Genomic DNA, 22006 nt, shown 5'->3' on the forward strand with positions numbered 1-22006 from the left:
TGACCAGACATCCTTTGAAGTTTTGGTATGAAATATGATTAGACAGAATTATTTGCTTAATTGAATCGATTTCAGAACGGACTTCATCATGAAGCATTATTTACTTAATTTCGCCAACAATCTGGTGGTTGTATGTTTCAAAAATGAAACGATGATCAGAAGTGTGTTATGGGTGCAGGCATAACAGGTGTATCTTATTCTCTTTACAAACAATAGTCAAAGTAATGCAATAGGAACCAACAGGATACATTGCTTCATATATACAGACAATAAACCTATTTCGGGCTTCCAAGACAAAACAACTGAAGAAATAAGCAAAACAATTTGTTCACTGGACATTTTGCCAAGAAAATTTAATAGACGATGTAGGACGACAAACATAAATTGTTCTCAATGGACTCGTAGAATTATATAATCTTGAAAAAAAAAAACACGGGCGTCTGTCTGGGTTGAACTTGGTCTTTAATTTGTGTCAGCTTCGTTTTAATCTAATTTTATCAGTCCTTCGCACACTTTTAAAGAGGAATTGGCAAAAACACAAGGTATTTTACGATTTTTTCCCATTTTTTTTAAAACGAAAAAATGTGATTCCAAAATTATTCTTTTTAACCACAACATTATTGGGTATAGAGAAGAGTACGGTATTTTATCAAACCACTACTGAATAAGAAGATACAATTTCGGTTTCAAGTTAATGAAACATATTGATTTTTGTAAACTGTAGCTCGATATTAACTGTATAACTCACATTTCCCTTTTTTCATTCGACAATCCCTTTTGATTGGATTATTTGATAGATTGATTGATTGATTAGTGTGATTGATTGATTGATTAGTGTTTAATGCTACTTTCAGCACTATTGTCTTATTTGGTGGTGATAACATTCTATAAGAGGAGGAAGACAGAGTGCCCACCTTAATTCGTTATGAAAACTAACAATCCTAGTCGTTTAAGATTGATTGCGTGCACATACCACGTGTTTGATTCAAACTCACAACACCAGCGTTGAGAGTCTAGTGAAACAGTAGTTGGACTACTTGGACCAATCTACCACGGAGGTCTCCTTTTCACGGATTGGATATGGCTCGAAAGTCTCCCATTTATTGTTTACAAACGTACTTCTTTAAAATCGACGACCCAGTCGTTACTCATTTGCTTTACTAGAACTGTCGAAGCTCACTCGAGATACATAATTTGGAAGGTATAATAGAGCTTTTAAATTTTGCATAGCTACAAGATATAAACAAAATAAGAATATAATTTTGTTTGGTCCAGGACTATATAGAAAGTCCCAGTTTGGTTCAATCACTAATAAAAGTGAAGTTATATAATGACAATTCGTTTTAAGCCAAAATAAGCAAAGAAATATCGCTGATGAATTATCTATAGCAGGTAAATATTTCGGTCACATTAGATCCGTATTCGTGTGACCTTCAATTTAACCCATTAGCTAGAAATTGGTTACGCATGAATAAGTCGTGTTTAGTCAATAAAAGGATAAGAATGTCAGCATTGAAAGAGAAACAAATGTGAACCATTTTGTTGATTGCTTCGATCCACAAACAAAATATTCTTATACAGGTACAAAATTAAATAACTTATAATTTAACCTAAAACACGAAACCAAATAGACCTATAAAAATCCAATTGCACGAGGTCGCAATCTATTGATATTTATGTTATGTTTATATCGAGTTATGTGACCATCGGCATTTTTTTAAGGTCATCTCGATAGTGAATTAGATGGCGTCTAGATTAAAATACACACGAAATTCTGATATATATATTATAGAGAACATGCTTTTTAAACTATTTATTTCAGACTTATTGTAATGTGGATATACGTTTTAATATGTTATAATAAGGGGACGACCATTTGATATTCTGGGGGGGGGGGGGGGGGGGGGGGCAGGCGGATTTGTTTTTGATCGGTTATTTATTTTCGTAAACTAAGAGGACAGATTATTCATTTTCTGCACTATTGAAGCAAGATTTTTCATTTTCATTAAAGCAAGGGACTGATTATTCATTTTCACAACTATATTTATGATATTCGAAAACATACAATTTTTAAATGATTTGTTTATTATAAATAATACATGTATAGTAAAGTCATTATGTACCATTTAATCAGAATTAATCTTAACCCTCTGCAGAAAGGAATCTCTTTATATTCCCAACTGCATATACATGCATTGCATACATACATATTATTAAAGTTTGGTTGTAACTAGCCTCTTTTAAAAGTATTGGCAAACATATTTCGCCGAGCGGAGCGAGGCAAAATTTTTTTGAAGGGTTTTGGAGCCACTGCAGGCCCAAGAAGCTATAGAACAAATGATGCAAAATAATGCTTTCTGGGTGTTCCGCAGACCCTTTTATAATCTGAAAATGCAAGTTTTGTTTTAATAATTTTTTGACAATATTTTGGTCTCAAAGCACAATGTATAAATTCAGTGTAAGACTTAAGTTTCTAGGGACAACATCAAAAGACCAATGTGCATGATAAAGCAAAAATGTAATTCACACAGTTAAGTCTGTGGCTGCTGTTTTTTTAAACTCATGATCAAGTTCATAACAAAATTACTAGATTACAAAAGGAATGCAACACTAACCGAATACAGGAGGGCAATCAATGAACAAAAGACAAATCTATAATACTAAAATTACGAGGACCAATTTGTCAGCCGTCATCACGTAAAAACGACGAATCAAAGAATCCAACTTTATATACAACTAATATAGTACAAAGGTGTAGATTAAAAATTACACCACTCCAGGCCCTTTTGTTTTCCACGTAATTATTATTGCCAATAATTAGGAAGTTCCGGGTCGAGTCCGATACCGATACCAATAGTATAAACACCTGTTACCTATTACCTTATCTGTACGTTCCGCATCTGACAGGCGCACCACCAAACGGTGTATTCAGGATTAATATGCTATATACACGGGTCATAATCACAGGGTTGACACTACTAAATTGTCAAATTGTTACCTATTGTAGTATTTTAATCCGTAAGACTTTCTAAGATAACAATACGAATGCTAAAAATCTGGACTAAAAATAAGTTTCAATTTGTTAGCGGGCATGACGTTAAACAGCCAATCAAAGAATTCAACTTTATTTATAACTAATATAGGACAATGCTGTTGGTTAAAAAATACTCCATTCCAGGACCTTTTGTTTTCCAAATAATTAATATTACCAGTAATTGATAAGTTCCAGTTCGACGGGTTCAAACAGAAAGATTTGAAAGCAGAGAAAATTGTGTATCTTATAATCGGCATGACTTTATCAGATGACAGTACTAATACTAAGATAAGGCTTGCGCATAGTTATATACTTTAATTCAGTCACGGACCCGCGATATCACGGGTGTGTTCTAGTAAATAAGAAACATTGATCCCGAAAAATCAGGGCTACATCTGAGGGAAAACAAAACTTGCTTCATGCAAGGCACTCGCTGTGAACACAATTTGATATGGAGACAAGCATTTGGTTTTTAAATTTCCTACCTGAGGCATTTGCCTCAATGTAGTTACGGCCCTGTAATAAAATAAAAGTGAGTTAAGGTTTCTGAGACAATATATACCTCAAGATAAATGAAACCAATTTTCAGACATTTCAAGTATATTTAAATAATATTTATACTTTTATTATTAAAAAAATTGGGAAGAATTTCCCGATTTTTTTGGGGAAAAAGATGAATTTATGAAGAATCTGGTGCCATCTTATACTTTCGATTAGACCTGCTGAGTTATTTATTTTCAAGACATTGCAAGTCAGGTAATTCATTTTCAAACTACCACAGAACAAACCATTTATTTTTGTGATTATCAAGGCCAAGTTATCTATTTTCAAAATCCTCCTGCCCCCCCCCCCCCCAGAATATCAAATGGTCGTCCCCTAAATCAAATATTAGAATTTGAGTCAAATCGGTGAACATGAATTTGACAACTAGTATCCCTTTAATTAGCAGTTTCCCCCTTTTATACAATGCCAAAATTTAAAAGTTGGCAAAGAGGAACTACCTTACACAATGCATTTTTTTGTAATAATTAGAGATAACTTTAACAAGCATATCTAAATTAATCTTGGAAAGTTGTCCAGAGCAAGAGTGTTATATCGACTAAATTTTCAATTTCGTGCAATTTGGAAAGTCTTCAAAGAATGCAGATTGCATTTCAACCCAGAGTGAACGTCTACCGAAAGATATACAATTATACTTTAAAATTAGTGACTTTCATGAGGGTAGCTACAAAGATTTAGCATCCAAGAATAGTATGGTTATCTTTACTATAGACCCAATGCCATGAGAAAATATTTTTTTATTTGGGCTATTAATTAACGTTTTATTCCATCAAATTAGAAGTCATTAGTTGTATTCTTGCATGTATGACACATTTTTGTGGTGTATATGTTGGACTTGTTGTTTGGATTGTTTTACATTTGTCATTTCAGGACCTTTTATAGCGGACTATGTGAATGGGCTTTGCTCATTGTTGAAGACCGTGCGGTGACCTATAAATGTTAATTTCTTTGTCATATGGTCTCTTGTGGAGATTTATCTCATTGGCAATCATGCCAATCATTATCTTTTTTAATAAAGGCTTTTCAGTCTGTATTGAAATGAGATGTAAATTATATAGATTTGAATGTGGGCCTCATAAGGTTGTTTTCAGTGTTAAGAGTTATTAGTGTATTTTTCCCTATCTTTCCTTGTTACAATAGTGCTGGTAAATTCAATACACTTGCTGCCAGGTTAGACTCATTTTGTAATGGAACACTTGATAGTCATTTGACCAGATACAATAACCAGGTGCTCCGCAGGGCGCAGCTTTATACGACCGCAGAGGTCGAACCCTGAACAGTTGGGGCAAGTATGGACAAAACATTCAAGCGTGATACAGCTCTGAATTTGGATTGTGATCAAATTTTTGACATTACATGTTTTTTTTTTACACAAAACAAATGTCAAGATTTTACAAATCAATTAAAGATTTCTTCTTCAAACTTTTTAAATCTAAAATTAAATAGTTGACACAGCATAGGTTTCTGACACAGAATGAATGTGGTCTAATGAACTTAAAATATTTTTTTTGCTTTTGAGCAATTCACTATGCTGTTGAATATTAATCCTCTCAAAAAAATGTTTGAAGAAATTTTCTTTTTATTTATGAAATCTGAAATGAGAAAAATTTAAACCCCCCCTTTTTTTTCACATCCCCGTTTCCCTTTTTCCAAAACTGATATCAATTCAAATTTCTAATGGAGTTTGCAACAATAACTACTCTTTTAAATACATCATAAAATATTAAAATGTAAAATAAAGTGCTTGTTATCACTGAATGGTAAAGATTGGTTGGTAGTAAAAGTGAATATACATTGTTTATTGTATAAAACAATAAAAAAAACTTCATCAGCAACATTTTATATTGGCAAATTTCCAATGAAGTTATTTACATAAAGTTATTGGCAAATAAAAATAGAAAATGACATCATAGTCATGTCTGGCAAATGTCCAACATACATTATCTAAAAACATTTTAGATAAGATAAGGAAAAAAAGCTTCATCAGCAACATTTTATATTGGCAAATTTCCAATGAAGTTATTTACATAAATGTATTGGCAAATAAAAATAGAAAATGACATCATAGTCATGTCTGGCAAATTTCCAACATATATTATCAACTTCTATTCTATACAAAGAAAGATAACTCCAATTGAAAATTAATTGCTATTGCACAATATTGTGCAATTAGATATTTCTTGCTATTGTGCAATACTGTGCAATTGAAAATTTCTTGCTATTGCACAATACTTGATATGGAATCCTGATTTGGACCAACTTGAAAACTGGGCCCATAATCAAAAATCAAAGTACATATTTAGATAAAGCATATCAAATAAGCCCAAGAATTTAATTTTTGTTGAAATCAAACTTAGTTTAATTTTGGACCCTTTGGACCTTAATGTAGACCAATTTGAAAACTGGACCAAAAATTAAGAATCTACATACACAGTTAGATTTGGCATATCAAAGAACCCATTTATTCAATTTTTGATGAACAAAGTTTAATTTTGGACCCCCATTTGGACCAACTTGAAAACTAGGCCAATAATTAAAAATCTAAGTACATTTCTAAATTCAGCATATCAAAGAACCCCAAGGATTCAATTTTTGTTAAAATCAAACTAAGTTTAATTTTGGACCCTTTGGACCTTAATGTAGACCAATTTGAAAACGGGACCAAAAATTAAGAATCTGCATACACAGTTAGATTCGACATACCAAAGAACCCCAATTATTCAATTTTTGATGAAATCAAACAAAGTTTAATTTGGACCCTTTGGGCCCTTTATTCCTAAACTGTTGGGACCAAAACTCCCAAAATCAATACCAACCTTCCTTTTATGGTCATAAACCTTGTGTTTAAATTTCATAGATTTCTATTTACTTAAACTAAAGTTATTGTGCGAAAACCAAGAATAATGCTTATTTGGGCCCTTTTTTGGCCCCTAATTCCTAAACTGTTGGAACCAAAACTCCCAAAATCAATCCCAACCTTTCTTTTGTGGTCATAAACCTTGTGTCAAAATTTCATAGATTTCTATTAACTTAAACTAAAGTTATAGTGCGAAAACCAAGAAAATGCTTATTTGGGCCCTTTTTGGCCCCTTATTCCTAAAATGTTGGGACCAAAACTCCCAAAATCAATCCCAACCTTCCTTTTGTGGTCATAAACCTTGTGTTAAAATTTCATAGATTTCTATTCACTTTTACTAAAGTTAAAGTGCGAAAACTAAAAGTATTCGGACGACGACGACGACGACGACGCAGACGACGACGCCAACGTGATAGCAATATACGACGAAAAATTTTTCAAATTTTGCGGTCGTATAAAAATGTTCCTTTAATAGTATCTATAGATTATTTTGTCTGCTTATTGACTATCATATACAAATGCCATGCCATTAGATCTTTCGTTAATAACAGGTTATGTAGATAAACAGATTCTTTATTTAAGAACATCGTACCATTTATGCATGAAATATTTTCCACTGGACGTTAAGGTAATAATTTACTTCTGAACATCAAAGAATATCACCAGCATAAACAAAAGCTATAAAACCTGCTTATTTAACAGATCAATTACTTTCTTCTTAATTATCAGAATACCGTCTTAAGAATATTTTTTTAATAGATTTTTTCATCTGGAGTTAAAGGTCAGCTCTATAACATGTCCAGGTTTCATCCATCTCAAAAGCAACCTATTAATTAATAGTGGAGTGCATTGGTTGTAACAATTACATGTGTTTCTTTTTAAAAGCCGACAGTTGAATTATTGGCAGGAAGTCAAAAAAAGATTATTTTTTTATTTCTTAATCTTTGTTTTACATGACCATTACACTAGTGTGATAGTCCTAGGTTTTATCATTAAAATAGTATTTATGCCGATTATTATATGAATATTTCTGATCACCACAGAGATATAGGCTCATATAGCTGTCAGGCAAAGGGAATACAGGGCACTGGCAGATGATGTTAATACCAAATCATAAGATGTGGTATGATTGCCAATGAGACATCACTCCACCAGAGCCAAAACTATGTAGAAGTTGGCATCTGTGGGTCATTATATGGCCTTCAACAATGAGCAAAACCAATCACAAAGAAAGCTACAAAACACATGAAAACTGATGACAAATACACAATTCAAAGTAATTGGATCATATCTATTTGAAGTCAGAATATTTCATACTGGAGTGTTCAGATTTCAATATTTATTGCCATTATAGACTGTTTTTGTTCACAGGGCTATGGGCTCATCCCTACCAATCAGATTGCATGATTAGCCTGGATACAGCAGAATACAAAATTACATCTGCTTCATTTTAGACTGTTATTAACATCTTAAATAAGAGCTCTTTGACAAATTCCCCGTTTCAGATTGTAAACTCTGAATATATTAACTACAAAAGTAATTATGTATTAACAAAAAAGAATTGATGTTACACATGGTTTTAATTTTGAATTTATTTCTTGTAATTCCATATTGTGTTCATGGAAACTATTGTGATATTTTGTTTTCACTTCATTTTTTTCTGGTGGATCTACCAATAATATCATAATATCATAATAAGTAAGACAAATAATTCATTAACAATTTATTGAAGACATGATGTTTATTTTTAACATATAACAAATATATAATCTCATACTAGCTGGTCTTTTCTTATGTTTTATTCTGTCATAAGCTGAAGAACACAAGCTACCATATTACCTTGGTATTGTAGATTTTTAAATTGAATTCAACAAAGAATCAGACATTACTGTGGCTTAATATAATGTATAACAATAGAAAAAATACCTTAGAATAAGATATTAAGCTATAACTTATTCTCATTTAGTTTTTTTTCAACCCCCTTTTCAATAATCAATACCTTCCTCCATCCTAAAAAGCAAGTTTTTAAAACAGCAATCATAAAATTAGCTAAAAAAAAAGATAGAGATTATTTCTCTCGTTATTTCACAAGAAATGAAACAAGTTTCACAACTGTCTAGTGTATTATATTTTCACCATACATTTTAAACTCTTTCAACTATCGATAAGCAAAGAAAAATTTTGCTTGGCAATTATCTCTCTCATAAAAGTTTGACAATGTCAACTTGACATCAATTATGAATGAAATACCAGTGGTGAATCCAGGGGGAGGGATCTCGGGGTTGGAACCCCCCCTTTTTTTTGGACGATCAATGCATTTGAATGGGGACATATAGTTGAAACTCCCCCGTCTCCTGGGTTGGAAACACCCTTTTAAAAATGGCTGGATACACCCCTGAATACCCATCTCCAAACTAGCATTCTTGAATTAACCACAACAACCAACATTCATTTAAGGAAGGGTAAAACTTATTATTCTCAATTTTCTTGTTCAAAATATTTACTTTGGAACAGTAAGATTCAAAATTTGATGAGTAATTCAGGAATGAAAGAGAAAAAAGTTTAATGCAGGTAGACTGACACATTGTAAAATGATTTAAATTATTTTGTCTGAAATATTTTAATCTTTCTGCCTAGAGGTGAAGTTTAACCTGACACTAATCCATGTAAATAAAATCTAATTAAGCATTAAAGACATCTATAATTATTAAATATACCATAAACAAAGGTTAATTAAAAATACCACCTCTGTCTTTAGAATTTGTAAAGCACAGGTAACAATGTCATGACCATAAATAGTGTGAAAAAATAGAAATTTTGAACATACCAGTAGCTGTCATATTTCTAAAAGTAAACAAAATTAACAGAGATTCATATATATCCTCTCAGTCTAAAATGAGACTGAAATATTATTCAGCCATCCTAAATAAAATCAATTATAATGTCAACCTAAATACTATTAACCATTAGCAAGGAGAATTTTTTTAACTATTGGTGTTTACTGACCTTAACTGGCTGGTAAGCCCTTGCACAGTCAGAGAATTTTTTTAATAATCATCTTGTACAACTTTTATAGCAATGTTTGATGACCCTCTCATGAATGTGAAGAAACCCGTTATAGCTGACAATGCAGTATGGGCTTTGCTCATTGTTGAAGGCTGTATGGTGACCTATAGTTGTTTTAATGTCAGTGTCATTTGGTCTCTTGTAAAGGCTGGTCTCATTGGCAATAATACCACATCTTCTTTTTTTACAGTTATATAACTATTTGTTTTCAGACTTGCCATCCAGTGGCAGATTCAGAAGATAAAGGACATACATTGCCCTCCTATTGATTGGAAAATACAAGCAATGTATATAATTTTTAGCTTAAAATTGTCTAAAATATATTTTCTTTTTCTACAATTTTGCCAACTTTAAAAATTTCTGGTTTCTGCCCATAGAGACTTCAACAATAACATAAAAGTTTGTCAGGTTTTCTGAAAACTGATATATATATATACAACTATCATAAGGCATGTATATATTGCTGCTTTGGTTGGTAAGAGTAGAAAATGAGCTAAATAGTTATACAGTTGAAAGTTGGCATTAACAATTTATCTCATAGGTTTAAAACCAGCTTTATGTATTAATTTGAATTTTTCTCATAGTAAAAAAAGGAAGTATGTTCTTAAAATGTTGGAAGCTTACCATGAGGAGGTCAAGTCAATAATGATCATCTTAGTATTACTTGAGGCATCAAATCTGCAAAACTATTCTGTCCAACAATACAAAAGAAGATCCAAGTTATTAACAAGATGATAAATATTAACTTGATAGATATAAGAAGATGTGGAATGAGTGCCAATGAGACAACTCTCCAGCCAAGTCAACTTGACTCTACTTTTGTATTGTGGGGCAGAATAGTTTTGCAGATTTGATACCTTGGTGCAGTATTTTCTATGGTTGAACATGATGATTTAAAGTGAGCTATATTTGTATTTACCCAGTATATTAAAATATACTATCTTATGAAGCAGTTGAAAAGCAGATACCATTGTAAATTCTTGTAAAATACAAAAATGTAAGCTAAAAAAAAATCAAATTCGTCATAAAAGATTTCACCCTGGCCTCTAGGTTAAAGTCTGTTCTGTTGAAATCATAAAGTATAAGCTGCCTCATGTATGGGTATTTACCCTGTATCTAATGCCATGAAATGCCATTTACCCTGAAGTGAATTTAAATATTATAATGATTAAAAAATCAAAATGGCCGCCATTAGTATTGTAATTTGTAATGACAATAGTTGTAATCCTTGGTAGCTTCTGTTGTGTGACTTATGCCTTCAACGTTGGTAAATACTGTGTATTCTATATCTAAAACAGATCCATAGTTTATATACGAGACAGTTGATGAAGAAGATTGGATGGTAAAATGGCCTCAAGCTTCTCCAAGACATAACTTATAGGCATGTATAACCATCCTATTACCTAAAAAAAAAAAAAAAGAATAAAAAGTAGAAAATGTGTAATGGCCTGCATCATAATGGTAATCTGCTGCATTTGTTTGCACCTGTCCTAATTCAGAAACCTGATGTTCATTTGTTGTTGTTTGTTCTATGTGGTTCAGAAGTGTTACATCTTTTTATTTTATATAGAATAGACGGTTTTTTTTTTTTTTTTCGGTTTGAATGGTTTTACACTAGTCATTTATGGAGCCCATTATAGCTAGCTGGTCAGTGTGAGCCATGGCTCTGTGTTGAAGACCTATAATAGTTTAATTTTACATGTGACTTAGATGGAGAGTTGTCTCACTGGCACTCGTACCACATCTTCTTATGTCTATATAAGGAAGTAGAACTGATCAAGAATGAGACAAATAAAAATAAACAAAAAACTGGGTTTAAAGATACACAATTAATAATGCATATAAAAAGATAACACACCCACATTTTAAGCAACATGGCCTTTGACTCAAAGTCTTCAATTATATAAATCCACCATTAGGGGAAGTAATTCCGGCTCCACATGCATCATTTAATTTATTGAGTCAAATCTGGTCCCTGAATAATTACCTGCCTCTTAACGTCCAACTAAACATATTGTCCAATATCATATGTAATTTCAGGGCAATCATAATTTTAAAGAAATATTACTGTGGATTCATTATTATTGGTTGGGTACCAATTTTCAGGGATTTCAGGGGAACATGTAAACCACGAATTTAATTGTTGAACGAATTACACATTTTCAATAAGTTTGCATGCACATTTCAGCAGTTCCACAAATTGCAAGTTTTTCTCAATCTGTAGAAATTGGTACCAACAAAAAAATTACTGAATCCCCAGTTACATTATACTGTTCTTTGTTCAGTCAAACAGATTGGTAATTGCAAATACTGTCAATCAAAATTCTAAATTAGAAGGATTTGATAAATTTTGCAAACATTTAGCTATCGTTCAATAGTACTAATGGTACTTACTGTTTTTGCTACCATACCCATGGGTTCTGGGTATTGATGTGTGAGGAGGGCCAGAAGGGCTGTGAAGGAACACAAACCAGCAGTAAACAAGATAAAGAAAGGTAACTCTTTCTTTGGGTACACTGACACCTCATGGTAAGCTGAAATCATATTGTAGGATTTATAATACATTAATTTCATTTGTAACTTTACAGCAAAATGCTTTGTAGATAAAGGTAATATCTTTGACTAGCTTGCTTGATAGCTGAATGGTGAAGTCATTATTAGATTAAGTATACTACCCTCCTTTAAGTGTAGACCAGTTTATCTGTATGTAAGACTAGACTATCCAAAAGGAGTGTAGTATACTGTACCTAAAAATGACCTCACAGTTCAGCTAGGAAGCAAGCTAGTTTAAAGTTATTACCTTTACCTATACACTCAAGGCATTTTGCTGTAATAAAACATTTAAGATACAACAGGACGCAAATAAAAAGTTTGTTTTGTCTGTAAACGCAAATAAAAAGTTTGTTTTGTCTGTAAGCTTAATTTGTAAGAAATATTTACTATGCATTGCAATTGAAACTGTTATCTTTATACACTGGAAAAGGTAAGATTTTACTGACTGTAAAGAAATCCTTTACTAAAAACTAATTGGAACAAGAATTTGTGCACATTGGACATAGAAATATGATAGTAGGGTTGGGCATGGTGTCCTATAGACATATATTCCTGTTTAAATTGATAACGTATTTCATCATATGAAAATTTCCTGATTGTATCTTTAAAATAAAATAATTCCCTTTCAAATCAAATATTTTTTTTAAATATTCTGCCATCTTTCAGAAATATGGAAAACTTGAATGACTTCCTATACCGGTAAATCATTCAAGGAAATAAACCTGCTTAATTATTGAAGCTAATGATAGCTTATTTGTTTAAGTTAAGTTATGGGGCCTAAAAATAAGATTGTCATTCTATACCTGGTAATAATTCTCTGTCAGCACTTTCTGTACATGTTGGGTAGGGGTAAAATAAATGTCCTTTCTCTAGGGGATATGGTATCATTCTAAAAGCTGAAAAATAATGAAATAATCCTACAACTGTGTCAAGATTCATTAATATCTATCCAGGTATTTTGGAGGAGTTACATTTGAGGGAGACTTTTACCATATTTCACAATATTGTTTTTAAGTCAGTTGATTATCTCCCCTTGATCACAAAAAAAAAAAAATCAAATGAATTTCAGAACATTAATTCGACATAAAATATATGGTTTTAAATAAGCCTTTCGCCATCTATTGGAGCTGTACAAATAAGAAACATGAATAAATTTATCACCAATCCAGTTTAGTATTATATACCTATACTATGAAAGTCTTATAATTCTTAACTTGTTGATAAAATCATGTTGATAACATTACAATAAAAAATGCCCATTAACCTTTATTCTATCTTTTTTAAACCAATAACTTGAAATAAATTATAACTCATGCAGTGTTCTTCTTACAACATCTTAGCATAAAGATACCAATAAGCTTTATTCTCTTATCAAATTTTCAAATGTTTTTGTGATAAAATCCTTTCTCCTAATGCTATACATTTCAGCTTTTTGAAAATCTTCTATTTGCCAGGAAGCTGTTTTTTTTATTCTTAGGAGGAAACTATATTCCCATATTGTATCCACCAATAAAAGTTTTGGATTCTCTAAAATCAGTAATGAGCAATAATTATATGTCTGCATCAAATTCCTTAAGGGCCTAAACATGTGTATAAGCTCACAAGCCAATGAGGATGTTACTCATTGTTTTAAAGCTTTACCATGATTCAAAAATGAAACCAGCAAAATTAGTGCATTTTTGGAGGCACTAAAAGAACAATAATAAAACTTACTTCCTTCCCATGTACAGTGTAAAAGATTGAGAGCGCCATCTACTTTTTTCCAGTGTGGTAAGTGGAAGAATGCATATGCTATAGCCTCACTATCACCTCTCTTAAGTATGTGTTCTGGTGGAAGGATTAAACTTTTCATTTCTAGTAAATACTGAAAATAAATATATACATTACTGTAAGGGGTCATGTGTTGAAGTAGAAGTCACAGCTCAATGTCTTCAAAGACTAATAAAATCATTTTTTTTTCATTTTAGAGTATACATTAGTGGTAAATACTTGAATATGTTAAAAGATACTGCATAAAAATAAAACTATTTTCAAGATTTTGTGTGTGGATATTTTTTGTTCATATATAATTATAACTTGGTATGATGATAGTCATTGAATACTTAACATCCAGAGGGTTATAAAGAACATGTTATTGAGCTTTGAAAATAAATAAATCAACAGTAGTAGTATTCTATTTACCATGGCTCACTGAAGTATACCCAACATTTACATTTATTTACACATGATAAAGTTCAACTCCTGATAATGTATGTATCAGAACATGAAAGTATTATATTGACAGGAACTACAACGATTAATTAGCATTTATTTATAACCCGGGTAGCCCTGTAGAAAAGATATGGAAACTGTCTAATTAGTACGCTGTCTTTAATTCCTTTTGTGACTATCTGCGATGCCGCAGTCATAAATGACCAGAGATACTTCTTATCAATCACATGGTTTTAATCGAGACAGCTTAACAATATTACCTGTCGGAAAACACCTTTACTTATTTCAATCACGTAGGTAGACCTTTATTCGTGAATAACTTATTTAATCAAATCGACTAATGCATAAAAAATGAAAATCGGCCCAGAATTAATTATTCTACAACGATTTCAAATAGTGAGTGACATTATTTTATTAGTTTGTGGGTGAAGTTTAAATCGCCATTAAGGTGTGTTCCGGTTACCGCCGGTTAACAATAAATATATTTGATAAATATTAAAACTGTGAAGTTTAGAGTAATATATATGGTTAAGTTACTGGATAATCCTAGAAAGTCGAAATTTCCAGTTTACAATACGAAACTTAATCGAGCAAGTACCAATCAACAAAATACAGCAGAAGAAAACAGAGACCTAACTACTTTATATAGCTATTTATATAATACATTTCTGTCCCCTAAAATATGTTATCACTACCCGACCAAATGAAACCATCCAAATGATACTGGTAAATATTCTTGAACAGTCGCAGAAGAATTTGTATAATGTCACTATACAAATCCTTGAATCGCAGTACTAAAAAAAATTTCAACACATCGGAGTTCAGCTGAACATTCGTATATACCAACCAATGATCTTACCCTGGATTTAGAGCGAAGCTTAATAATTCCTACATTTATTTAAATCTCTTTGATCTTTTGATTTTATCAGAACGATAATTTACAATCATCTTAAATATGCAGGAAATGTGTGCCTCTCAGTGGAGTAAACAGTAGTTATTATATAATCACAACTTGCGATATATATTACATAAAGTCCAATTTCTATCGAAAAATAAATCAACCAGATGCTCCGCAGGGCGCAGCTTTATACGACGGCAGAGGTTGAACCCTGAACGGTTGGGGCAAGTATGGACACAACATTCAAGCTGGATACAGCTCTAAATTTGGATTGTGATTAAATAGTTGACACAGCATAGGTTTCTGACACAGAATGAATGTGGTCTAATGAACTTAAAATACTTTTTTTTCCTTTGAGCAATTCACTATGCTGTTGAATATTAATCCTCTCAAAAAAATGTTTGAAGAAATTTTCTTTTTATTTATGAAATCTGAAATGAGCAAAATTTAACCCCCCCCCCATTTTTTTTTTCACATCCCCCTTTCCCTTTTTCCAAAACTGATCTCAATTCAAATTTCTAATGGAGTTTGCAACAATAACTACTCATTTAAATACATCATAAAATATTAAAATGTAACAAAAGGTGCTTGTTATCACTGAATGGTAAAGATTGTTTTAATTTATCAGTTGGTAGTAAAAGTGAATATACATTGTATATTGTATAAAACAATGATTTAAGTTGACTCAACTACTATTCTGGACAAAGAAAGATAACTCCAATCAATTGAAAATTTCTTGCTATTGCACAATATTGTGCAATAAGTTATTTCTGGCTATTGCGCAATACTGTGCAATTGAAAATATTTGCTATTGCACAATACTGTGCAATTGAAGATTTCTTGCTATTGTGCAATACTGAGCAATTGAAAATTTCTTGCTATTGCACAATACTGTGCAATTTAAGATTTCTTGCTATTGCTGAATACTGTGCAATTGAAAATTTCTTGCTATTGCACAATACTTAATATAATAATTTTGGATCCTGATTCGAACCAACTTGAAAACTGGGCCCATAAACAAAAATCTAAGTACATGTTTAGATTCTGACAGCATATCAAAAAAGCTCAAGAATTCAATTTTTGTTAAAATCAAACTTAGTTTAATTTTGGACCCTTTGGACTTTAATGTAGACCAATTTGAAAATGGGACCAAAAATTAAGAATCTACATACACAGTTAGATTTAGCATATCAAAGAACCCCAATTATTCAATTTTTGATGAAATCAAACAAAGTTTAATTTTGTACCCTGATTTGGACCAACTTGAAAACTGGGACAATAATCAAAAATCTAAGTACATTTTTAAATTCAACATATTAAAGAACCCCAAGGATTCAATTTTTGTTAAAATCAAACTAAGTTTAATTTTGGACCCTTTGGACCTTAATGTAGACCAATTTGAAAACGGGACCAAAAATTAAGAATCTACATACACAGTTAGATTTAGCATATCAAAGAACCCCACTTATTCAATTTTTGATGAAATTAAACAAAGTTCAATTTTGGACCCTTTGGGCCCCTTATTCCTAAACTGTTGGGACCAAAACTCCCAAAATCAAACCCAACCTTCCTTTTATGGTCATAAACCTTGTGTTTAAATTTCATAGATTTCTATTTACTTATACTTAAGTTATGGTGCGAAAACTAAGAATAATGCTTATTTGGGCCCCTTTTTGGCCCCTAATTCCTAAACTGTTGGGACCTCAACTCCCAAAATCAATCCCAACCTTCCTTTTGTGGTCATAAACCTTGTGTTTAAATTTCACTGATTTCTATTTACTTATACTAAAGTTATTGTGCGAAAACCAAGAATAATGCTTATTTGGGCCCTTTTTTGGCCCCTAATTCCTAAACTGTTGGAACCAAAACTCCCAAAATCAATCCCAACCTTTCTTTTGTGGTCATAAACCTTGTGTCAAAATTTCATAGATTTCTATTCACTTAAACTAAAGTTATAGTGCGAAAACCAAGAAAATGCTTATTTGGGCCCTTTTTGGCCCCTAATTCCTAAAATGTTGGGACCAAAACTCCCAAAATCAATCCCAACCTTCCTTTTGTGGTCATAAACCTTGTGTCAAAATTTCATCGATTTCTATTCACTTTTACTAAAGTTAGAGTGCGAAAACTAAAAGTATTCGGACGACGACGACGCCAACGTGATAGCAATATACGACGAAAAATTAAAATTTTTGCGGTCGTATAATAAAAATGGGGCATTTATTCAATAAATTTGGTACAAATTTCCATCGTCGATGTGTTTTTCTATAGAACTAATGATGACTCGCATTAATCCATCAATCACTCAATCGGCACACATATGCAGATGTATGGTAACGAAATCTGTCGAGGTTTGCCGATTGCTGTTTCTTAGAATTTATCACAACTTTCGATTTCTTCGTTTTTTTCCGTAATCCCGAAAGCAACCGAGAATGACAATATTGTAGGGCACCACACGCTGGTATGTAAATAACGTGCCATGTTTCAAGCTAATTAACATGTCATTAAATTGCGTGCGGCATCGCAGATGAAACGTTTGAAGTCGGGTCGTAGTAGTTCCTGTCAATATAATACTTCCATGATCAGAATTAAAATTGAGAATGGAAATGGGGAATATGTCAAAGAGACAACAAACTGACCGATGAGCAGACAACAGCTGAAGGCCACCAATGGGTGTTCAACACAATATTGTGTATAATACCTTTGGACAATGTGGATTAAATTCCACAGCTCTGTGTATAGCCTCTACCGCTGTCATTTCTGCTGTACTTAATCCTCTTTTTGAAGCAGTATCAGGTGAGAATCTACAAAGATAAAAATAGCATGAGAATTAGACAGTCAATCAAACTTAAAACATGGAAGCAGAAGGCAAATGAATAACAAAAATTTGAATTTTGATAAAAAAATGTGCTGAAAATTTGTTAACATCAGATTCAATTCATCAATATACTCAGGACAATTTTTTTATGGCTCTTTCATATGTTGTGTGTTTCTGTATTCTAATTATAATATTTCAGAACAAGAATGTGTCCCAAGTACATGGATGCCCCATCCCCACTATCATTTTCTATGTTCAGTGTACAGTGAAAATGGGAAATAATCTCTAATTTGGCATTAAAACTAGAAAGATCATATCATAGGGATCATGATTACTATATATTTTAAGTTGATTGGACTTCAATTTCACCAAAAACCACCTCAACAAAAAACCTGATGTGGGACAGACGGACGAACAAACATATAAATAAACACAGACAAGAAAACTTAATGCTCAAAAATGGGTCAAAACAAAATAAATAATGTGACATAAAGTGACTTACTTATCGGCTACTGCCCTTGCTTTTAGTAATGCTGCTGTGTAACATATAGCTGCTGACTTAGGTAAACTGATATCTATAAATTATAAATAGATAAATTATAAATAAACCAGATTTTATAAATTAGATTTAAAGAATGCATAATGTGATACTATACATTCAATCTGAATAAATATCACACCTTGTGTAGCCAGATCCTTCTTACCATAGCTTTTACCAGTATTTTATTCAGTTATATATAAATTAAACAAAAAGGTAGACAATACACTTGTGTTTAAATTTCATTTGATCTTTTCTAGAAAAGTTTATCATATAATAATCAAATTTTATAATTTTATAATGATATATATAGTACACAAATATGTCAGTGTATCATTTTCTAATTTTCCAATGATTAAAATTAGTTCAATTTACAGAAAAATCAAACTCAGTCATGGAAGGGGAGGTAAGGGATTGCCTTACAAAGGGAGATAATTGTGTACATACCATCATATTTAGCTAGTAATGCCTGTACATCTGCATATGCTTGAACTTCTAATGGCAGGGGTGGTAAGAGATTGCATTACAAAGGGAGATAATTGTGTACATACCATCATATTTGGCCCAAGACCACAATTAATGACCCCGCTTTTCGTTGTCCACGAATATAGTTCCTTTTAATTAGAGTGTATTTTTCCTTAATTTTTTTTCTTTCCCTTCCTCACTCATTTCTTAGATTATTTTGGGTGGAAATGAAAGAAGAGAGGTGAAATAAATTTTTGGATGTTGTATTTAAACTGATTTTGATATGAAAAGAGTGATTAGGCCAAGTGCAGAAAGGTCATATTTACAGTTTTCGGAACATCTCTTGACTTGTCAATAGGGGTATGGATGTGTATTGGCTAAATTTGTAAAAGTGATTGCTTCAATCTTTCTGAATTTTGGATATATATTTGGACTAGGACTATACATTACACACACAAAAAATTTGACAAAAGTGCATGGTGCAATTTTTTTAATGTTACAAAACGTTATAAAGAACTGATAGAGGAATTAATTGTGGTCTGTGGCCATTTAGCCAGTAATGCCTGTACATCTGCATATGCTTGTACTTCTAATGGAAGGGGTGGTAAGAGATTACCTTATAAAGGGAGATAATTGTGTACATACCATTATAGTTAGCTAGTAATGCCTGTACATCTGCATATGCTTATACTTCTAATGGAAAGGTGGTAAGAGATTGCATTACAAAGGGAGATAATTTTGTACATACCATCATATTTAGCTAGTAATGCCTGTACTTCTGCATATGCTTGTACTTCTAATAGAAGTGGAGGTTACAGATTGTATTACAAAGGGAGATAATTGTGTACATACCATCATATTTAGCTAGTAATGCCTGTTCATCTGCATATGCTTGTACTTCTAATGGAAGGGGTGGTAAGAGATTACCTTATAAAGGGAGATAATTGTGTACGTACCATCATATTTAGCTAGTAATGCCTGTTCATCTGCATATGCTTGTACTTCTAATAGAAGTGGAGGTTACAGATTGTATTACAAAGGGAGAAAATTGTGAACATACCATCATATTTAGCTAGTAATGCCTGTACATCTGCATATGCTTGTACTTCTAATGGAAGGGGTGGTAAGAGATTACCTTATAAAGGGAGATAATTGTGTACATACCATCATATTTAGCTAGTAATGCCTGTTCATCTGCATATGCTTGTACTTCTAATAGAAGTGGAGGTTACAGATTGTATTACAAAGGGAGATAATTGTGTACATACCATCATATTTAGGCCACCCTTAAAAAATTGTTTGTTTGGCATTGCCGACCCACACTATCAGCAGGTGGGTAGGTAGGTAGGGATTTTTTTTTTTTTTACATTTAAAAGCTTTATAAGTGTAAATTATGAAGTCTCTAGATCAATGTTGTCTAAAGCATTGCAGCATTGTTGTGTGTACATGCTGGTAGTTTCTTTGAAAGGGGTCAATGTCACATTCTACATCATGGATAATTTCATGTAAGACAGTCAGTTTTATTGGCAGAGTTAACCAAAGTACCCAGAAAAAAACACAGAACTGAGGCAGGAAACTGACAAATTAACCATATCAAATGTATGACGTGAAAATTGATCTTTTATTGTGGGACTGCCCACTGTCACAGTTTGGTAAAATTACCATAAGTTAAATGGTTCAACCACTACGGCTCCTTGTACAAATGGACAAAGATTTAAAACTTTGATTGCTTGCTTTGGTTTTATAAACATCACTTTCTACACCATATAGGTAATTTCATGGCAGTCAGTTTTAGTGGCGTACTAAACCGTAGTACTTGAAGGAAAACGCCAAACTGCGGAAGGAAACTGACTAACCTTATCACATATGACATGAAAATCAAACCTTAATTTTACAACTGCCCAACTAAGGCTCAAACCAATACCTAGAGGCTAGTAATCATACATGTAAGGTGTGACGAACTACCATACAAAGACGCCTACTGCCCCTGATAAGTTTTGAGGATAAAGGATCTGTACCAAATTAGGATAGCAAAATATTAAAAATTTGGTTGGCACAAATAGACATATTAATATTATCCAAGTGCAAGGTTTTTCAGGGCTAGGTTTGAAAACGTATGATAAATTCAAAATGGAAATATGCAGCAGGACAGACAATTTTTACAGATAAATAAATTATGGGTTGTAATGCTTGTTTGATTAACAGAAATTTGGACATGCATTACATGAATACAGATAAATTAATGAGCCCTTAGAATTGTGGGAAAAGAGGGGATTTTATTCATCACTAGTACGCTAGATACATTTATAAATATGTTTCTGTCAGTATCTTTTCTGTTTTAAGAATTATCTTATTCATGTTAAGAAGAAAGGCAAGAAAAGGGGGAAGTACTTCAATTGACACAAGATGCTAGTCTTTAAAATATGTATGTTTTGTTCCAGGCTAGCATCTACTGGTACAAAACTACTATAAACCTGTAAATCTGGGACCATTTTGGTCTTTCAGCTTTGGTGCTTACAGCCATAATTATCTTGAATGCATCATTGTGGTTCTGACTGTAGTACAATGTAGATACTTTGTTCTCTGGTTCAAGGGAAAATTTGTCAATGATAAATTTCAAATATTTAATAAGTTCAACAAATATAAGAGCCACGCATATTTGTTCTGTGATGTACCGGTGAAAAACTTCTATCTCATGAAGCGACAAAGTAAAGCAGAAATCATCTGTTTCTGCTTTACAAAAGATAGAATTTGAGTCCTCTACAAGGTCTCACAGAACGTTTCTTTCAATGAATAGCTGAAAATTTGCTTTTTGATAAAATCCATGTCCCTTAACCAATTCATTGCAGCATAGGGAGATGCTTTCCCCTGCCGGCCTCTTTGACATTACTTTTGGCAGACTTTTTCTATTCCAAGTCATTTAAATGTTTGCTCCCAATACAGTGTAAGGCAAGCGCTCTTAAGATCGTGATTTGAAATAAGTAAAGCCAGGAACAAACTCGGCGGAT

General features: G+C 32.3%; 1 protein-coding gene across 4 annotated transcripts in view; it reads right to left on the reverse strand.

The window, feature by feature from the left end:
- Positions 1 to 8162: 8162 nt before the first annotated feature.
- LOC143069435 (suppressor of tumorigenicity 7 protein homolog) overlaps positions 8163 to 22006 on the reverse strand; it is a 54015-nt gene continuing 40171 nt past the window's right edge. For all 4 annotated transcript variants that reach the window (XM_076244069.1, XM_076244076.1, XM_076244084.1 and 1 more), the window contains 6 exons: positions 18498 to 18570; positions 17879 to 17981; positions 13785 to 13935; positions 12875 to 12967; positions 11913 to 12052; positions 8163 to 10921 (listed from right to left, as the gene is read on the reverse strand). In XM_076244069.1, coding sequence (XP_076100184.1) covers positions 10826 to 10921; positions 11913 to 12052; positions 12875 to 12967; positions 13785 to 13935; positions 17879 to 17981; positions 18498 to 18570 — 656 coding nt within the window. In that variant the 3' untranslated portion in view covers positions 8163 to 10825. The remainder of the gene's footprint in view (positions 10922 to 11912; positions 12053 to 12874; positions 12968 to 13784; positions 13936 to 17878; positions 17982 to 18497; positions 18571 to 22006) is intronic.

Source organism: Mytilus galloprovincialis, chromosome 1, assembly GCF_965363235.1.
Source record: "Mytilus galloprovincialis chromosome 1, xbMytGall1.hap1.1, whole genome shotgun sequence".
Classification (NCBI taxonomy): Eukaryota; Metazoa; Mollusca; class Bivalvia; order Mytilida; family Mytilidae; genus Mytilus; species Mytilus galloprovincialis.